General features: G+C 35.4%; 1 protein-coding gene across 1 annotated transcript; it reads right to left on the reverse strand.

The window, feature by feature from the left end:
• Positions 1–282: 282 nt before the first annotated feature.
• LOC115229110 (probable chitinase 10) lies at positions 283–681 on the reverse strand. Its single transcript, XM_029799528.1, has one exon. It carries the CDS (start codon positions 679–681, stop codon positions 283–285), a length of 399 nt encoding a protein of 132 aa, XP_029655388.1.
• Positions 682–7,121: the final 6,440 nt, after the last annotated feature.

Consider the following 7,121-nt stretch of genomic DNA (forward strand, 5'->3'; position numbering starts at 1 on the left):
AGTGAGGAGCACGTTGAACAAACTAGTCTAAAGAGGTTATCCAATCAATAACAATGCAGTTTTGTGCGCCACTGCAGTTTAGTGCGTTGTGGAATTGAGTAGTGTTTTCGTGGTGATGATTTAAATCAAATCCGTCAACTATTACGTAATCCACAATTCTAAATTTAAGAAAATAAATATACTACTCAGATAGTTTTTTTATTTTGTTTAAATTTGTGCCCTTTACATGGGAAATAAGAAGTGTAGACATGCTTTTCTGAGTGGCCACTCTGCTTATGTACTTCATTGACCACAAAGGCGTACTTTTGCTAACTTAATAACCACTTCAAGACCATCCGTTGAACCAAATATGTCAATTCCGTCAAAATTATGTCGCAACATAAAGTCGAGGGCGTTCCTAGCCAGAATCAAAAACCTTGAAGCTCCAAAAGGCATGAAATTTAGCTGAGGGATGCGAAGAGAAATCAACAACTTGACATTAAGGGAGATTTTGATAGCCAACAGCTGCTCGTACATGTTCAGTTCTACAAAATAAAGTGTTCTTAGACCTGAGGAATGAGCGTCGTCTTGTCCGATGGGAATTATCTGCAATGTAGACGGGTCGATGTCAGCAAATGCGTAAATGAGGTGAGTACAGAGATTCTTCCGAATGTCCTCAGGCATCAAACGACTCCCGGACATGCTGTACTGTGCCCAGAAAGGGTAGTAGCACATTGTTTCTGCTCTTGATTATTAAAATTACTTGGCTTATTTTTAGACAGAGTTTGATAGAAATTAATCAAGATTACAAATAAGATCATTAAATTATTATAAAACGTGAGTTTAAATTGTATTAATTAATTATTAATCTTAGATTAACCCGGAAAAATTCAATTTAAATAGCATTTATACCATTTTTGAATGATATGCGATAAGTACTGGTTTAAATCGGATTTAAAAATTAAGTCAGTTTTGATCTAAAACTACTAATGATCGAGAAAACGTTGCCTTCAGGAGCGCAATAGAGATTCATTGGAAGAGCCATTGCTTCTCCCGATGCTTTCGTCGTCTTTTGGAGATCAGTTGCAGATTCTCCCAACGAGTTCCAGAATATTTCGGATATTTGTCTTCGAGAAAGTGTCCGTGGACGTAGAGTCCCACGCGAGGAATTTCCCATTAATCCACGGAAAACGGTGACTCCATTTCCCGTCTCCACGTTCAAGCCCAACATGTTCAAGTTCGGTGGCTATTGCTCTGTCCTCTTGACACCAAGATCCCGAGCAAGCTGTATATAATCGCCATCCTCTTCATTTTTATTTATAAGTGCTCTTCTTGTAGCCATATCTGGTTTAATTTTTTGTCGTATAGAGAAATGTCTGGCTTGCTATATGAATTTTGATTGGATTGGAATAGTATTATTAATAAGGAACAGTTTGAATGATATTTAAATATTCATCAAATTTTGATTTCTCAAAACAGAGATCGATAATTCTGATTTAATTTTTCAAAACAGGGATTAAATCGGGTTTGTAGTTGTTACGACATTCCCATATGTTTTTGTTGCTGCTATCGTAGAAAAATATCTTATTATTGGTAGTCATTGCTTAAAACAATAAAAATGATATTAAATCCAATTTTTATATTAGATAGCGTGAAAATACGACATCATTCAGCATTCGGATGTAAATGAACTCACTCTACCGCTACACTTACGTAATCAAAAGGAATTCATAGGCGATTGCATTTGTGGCCAATTTCTCCAATTTGATCTACCAAGATTTTTACGTGCTAAAAATAAGCGTCTCTTCTTCATTTTTCTGATGAAGGAGGAAGACAGTCAGCCGTATGTCCCAAGGCCAGGAAGTATTCCTTCGCGGAAATCAACAGTAGAATGAATGCTCGGAGACTGCTGAGGCACTTCTACAAACCTCACCCAATCATCACAGTGCTGGAATACCTTTTCGGAAGCAGTTTTTCAGGTAATTTTATATAAATTATGGTCGAAAACACGGATCAAATTTCAATTTTTGTAGAATTGTAGGTCACTGAACCCGAGTTGCGCCAAATTTTCTAAAAATGTATTATTTATCGATTTTTTTTTTTTTTTATTCTTAAAATTTTTATAAATTATGACGAATTCTAGGATTGTCAAATTTAAATTGACACTAGAATTTTTTTAAATCGAATCTTGGAATTAACGGATTTAAGAAAGGCGAATCTGGGGGAATTTACTGTACACTTAAATTCATTTTAACATGGATACAAAAACTTTCATTTCTATTGGAAGCATGTGTGGAGCCTATATGGTGAAGCTTCTTACTGAAACAGAATGATTGTAAGAAAAAAAGTCCGAAGAGGCATAAAAGTGTCTCATTAAAAAACCAGTGTCTAATCGCCTAGGGAATCGTTATTTCTTTTGTTTGTTTTTAACAATAATAATACTGATATGACTTTTAAAACGAACTAGTCTAAAATATTATTTGCTGCCACCGATCGAGTGTTCTTGGACATCAAAATATGTTTTTATGCCGGAATAATTTCCAATTGATCCACCATGCCGCTGTGTTCTCTTCATGGACGACTCTTCTCCAATGGAAGGGAAGGTTTCCCGCACTGAACCGGTTGTTGGAGACAGTAGGACTACTTATTATGTTGGCGAATGGACTGTTTTCAGCAATGTGAGTTTACAGGATTCCTTGTTAACTGATTTGTGTTCTCTTTGTGTGTGCTATATGAGCATCATGTCTCTGTGGCACACCTCTTACATTGCCCGCAAGCAGGGTGTTTTCTTGTTCCTGTGGGTTCAGTGTGGCGTTTAATCCAAATTTTTCCCAGTCAGTAAGTCGCACACACTTAAATTAGAAAGAATCAATATGATCAAAGCAGAGTGTGCAAGTGACTTGATGAGTCTCATGCGTGGAATAGAGGAGCCCTTTGATACAAATGTTGTTTTGAATCCAATCCATATTTGCTAACTGACTTGGAGTTTGGCAAAACATCAAAGCATAATTCGGTCAATTTCCCATCTGATGAGTTATTCTGCTTCACTCACCAGTTTTGTCGGCTTGATTCTTGCGCTCTCTCCGTCTCGGACATATTCCAGTTTTCGCCCTATTTGGCCCAAAAATGGAGTCTGTGTGTCAATTATATTGTTTTTTTCTTAAATGGCGGGTAAACTAGTGACAAATTTCTCGCCCTTTTCAATTATTTCAATATGTTCTTTGTCAAAATGAATATGTGGGTTCATAAAATAAAAAACGAACATTACATTTTTCCTAAAATTTCAAAGAAACGAATCAAAAAAAATATCTAATTATCGGTATTTAAAAATGCGGAAAGACGTATCGCGAAATACAACGTATAACTAAAAGATCACTTGATACCATATCGAAAACAATTCGAAAATATAAACAAAATATTCCATGCACAAGAAAATATGGTTCTGGTCGTCCCCGGCTCCTAAATGAAGAAGATTTTAAAAAAATCAATAAGGCAAGGATTGAAGATCCAAATTTTAATTGCGTAAAATATGCGAAGGCACTGAAAGAAGAAACTGGGAAAAATGTAACACCTGAAACAATCAGAAATACACTAAAACAAAGAGGTTTCAAAGCATTTCCGCCTACTAAAAGACCACATCTTTCTAAAAAACACAAAGAACAAAGAATGGAAATCTGTCAAAGATGGAATATGCTATTGGAATCACGTTATATTCAGCGACGAATGCAAATTCAACTTAGTAAACAACGACGGACGAAGATTTGTATAAAGACAACAATCCGAAAAGTTTGTTTCACGTAATATTACTGAAACCGTAAAATTTGGAAAAGGAAGTGTGATGATATGGGGTGCATTTACGTCTGAATATTTTAGTAATCTGGTTTGGATAAAAAAAATAATGAATGGATCATTGTATGTTAACGTTTTGGCAAACAATTTGTTGCCATTTCTGGAAAAAATAGGATTATTGATCCAATTTTTCAACAGGACAACGACCCAAAACACACATGTGTGCTTGCAAAAATATTCTTTGAGACTAATAATATCGAATTGCTACCTTGGCCAGCGCAAAGCCCGGATCTTAACCCCATTGAACACGTATGGAGCTATATGAAGGCAAAAATAAGGGGAAAATCGTATTCCAAAAAAGAGGAACTTTTTGAAGAATTACAAAAAATTTGGAATGAGATAGGAGTGGATTATGCAAAATCATTGGTAGAGTGAACGAATATTGTCTGTAATTGCGACACGTGGTGGGCATACTAAATTTTAATTTGTAAATAAAATTTTGTTCGTTTTTTATTTTTGTTCAGATTATACTTTTGCCGTAAAAAGGCGGTAAATATATTTTTTTTGCAAAAATAAAAATATTAGTTATTGTTTATATATTGTTAAAATTCTATTTAGATATTTTTTTTGATTCGTTTCTTGGAAATTTTAGGAAAAATGTAGTGTTCGTTTTTTATTTTGGTTTACTGTATATGCTTTGTCGCACTCGGAGTACTCACAACAGAATCTGAAAACAATAATAAAGAAAAAACTCCCGCATCAACTTAATCAAGAAACTGAAAGGAAACAGAATGAATTTTTGCAGTTGTCACAGGCCTAGGGTGTTACCAAGCCTAGGTGGCTACACTTTCAGACTTTAAATAAAATTCAAAAAAATATTTGAATTCTATTTCAAAATCTATTTTGTCAAAATAAATATTATAAAATGACAAATACCTTACAGAACAGAACAGAAATTTTTATTTTAAAGAACAAGAGACTGGTACAGAAATTTTTGACGTCGATACAACAAGACGGCAGCAATTGCTGACCCGTTGAGCAATAACCTAGGGACGTGCCTAATCGCTGCATTGCACGCATTTTTGTACGTGCAATGTGATCATCAACTTACCGGACGGCTTAAAGAGCACTTGTAAAATCCACATTCTAGGACTTCCAAGACTTAAGTTCAGTTTCCAATTTGCAGGCCCACGGCGCTAAAAAGGCCAAGATCGTCTACAATTACGAGGTTATCTTCTCGCGTCACTCCAAAACTGTGGGCAGCAGAAACATTTCCGTGATCCAGGACGAGGTGATCATGTTGTTGGGGAATTATCATGAGGCTGATTGGTGTTATGTAATATACCACACTCTACTTCCAGGTCATGAAACTCGACTCCATATTGACAGGGTACGTTGCGAGAGTTTTATACAACACAGTGATTAATATTTAACACTTAATTATAAGGTGGCTACCCTATAAAACAATACATCCACACTTCTTTAGACACCAATGTCAGCAAATTGTTCACTCATTGAAATATCCAAACTCCACCCACTTGCAAACCAACTCTCCGGCCACGGACTCCACTCCACTGCACTCAAATGTAGTCCCCATTTTACATCACAGTCTTTTTTGAAATACCTGGCGGCTTCATTGCCAAACGACTCAAAAAGTATTCCCGCGGCTACCAGGAGGCTGACTTTTATCAAAATATTCCCCACTCTGTCGACCAGTTTTTCACCAAATTGTCCTCATTTTTTCCCAAATTTCATGGACTGGCGCATGACGAAGAAGGAGGTGTGGCACTTTTTTATGTGCAGGGCAGTACATTTACTTGGAAAACATATTCCGGAACTTCACCAAACCGACATCCGCCGATATCAAAATTGGGTTCCTCAAAAAAGAAAAGTACCCGGCAGCCGACCAAATCATGTTTCAAATAAGTGGAATGAAAGTATTTGAAAGGTAGCACTTGTAGGTCCACCAACCTGACGAATCGTGTCACACCCTCTACAAGTCGGACGGACGCCAACTGGACAAGCATACTATCAGGGACGGTGAGAGGTCTTTGTCATTTCAGAGTTGCAAAAGTTTTTTCTGCAAGACCACAAGTTGGGGGACGGAAGGAGGCGGAAAATATTGGCAGAGTTAAGGGAAATGCTCACTCTTTTGAAGGCCCAGTCAACATGGCACTTTGTTTCGAGTTCGGTAATAATCGCCTACGAGAACGAGAACGTGTCCAATTGGAGTGAGGGACAGGTGGCTGTCCACATCATTGACTTTTCTCACGCTTCTCCTGCCAAGTCGAGGGACATTTATTCAATCAATGGGTTGGCTAATTTAATTAATTTCATTTCGAATTTATTCGATTTGATTTAATCAGACTCAATAACTTATTCTTTCAATTCAAACAAATTCACTAATACATCTCCTAATTTGATTATTCTAATGACTGTTCGTTCAAAAAGATTACATCTAATTTATCCACCAAATAAAAAACAAGAATATAGTTAGATTGCATTTAGTTAACGGAATTACTAAATTAATGTATGTAAAGCAGAAGAACTGATGGCGATCCAGTTTCCCCTCACTGCAAAAAAAAAGTTAGATTGCAATTCTACATTTTTCAAATTTCCCATTCCTTTCCCAAAGAATTAATTTTATTTTAACACTTTCCAGATAATTTCTGGATAAATAATATTGAAAACGCCCAAAGATATATCAAGATATTCTGAGAAACTCAATAACGTACACTCTAATTTGAAATAATAAATAAAGCAAGTTTGTTCAAATTTTTTTTTTAAGAAACAAGTACAGTAAAACCTCTCGAATCCGCCGATTTTGGGACCGACCAAAAAATCGGCGGATTCGAGAAATCGGCGGATTCGAGAGGCAATTTAAATAATATTTTATAGTTGAAACATGAACTCACAATATAGATTAAGTATTTCTTTTCATATACAAATGACTGAATACATAAAATTATTTATATTCAAAAAAATCAGAAATTTTATTTTTTTTAATTGATTTTCTTAGCATTTCCCCAATTCGCATAATATTTTCATGATCATCTATATCTGCATTTATCTAAGAAGCATAAGTTTTAATGATCTCTAGAGCTCTGAAGGCTTCTGAGAGATCAACTTTTTTCTCATTTGATTCCTCTTCAATCATTGTTTCCTAAGTATAATTATTAAATAAAATCACTAACTGATTGAACTTTTTTTGACTGTAATGTACTAGCTTGTTCAGATTTGTCTAAAAATTCGATTAGCTCTTCATTTTCAGTATATCCGTAATCAACAAATTCACTATAAGATATTGGATCGTCAATTTGAAATTTCTTAATTATTTCTTCATAATTATTTTC

Source organism: Octopus sinensis, unplaced genomic scaffold, assembly GCF_006345805.1.
Source record: "Octopus sinensis unplaced genomic scaffold, ASM634580v1 Contig11875, whole genome shotgun sequence".
Lineage (NCBI taxonomy): Eukaryota > Metazoa > Mollusca > Cephalopoda > Octopoda > Octopodidae > Octopus > Octopus sinensis.

Coding starts and splice junctions, on each gene's coding strand:
- LOC115229110 (XM_029799528.1), bottom strand. CDS start 681: ATGTCCGGGAGTCGTTTGATGCCTGAGGACATTCGGAAGAATCTCTGT.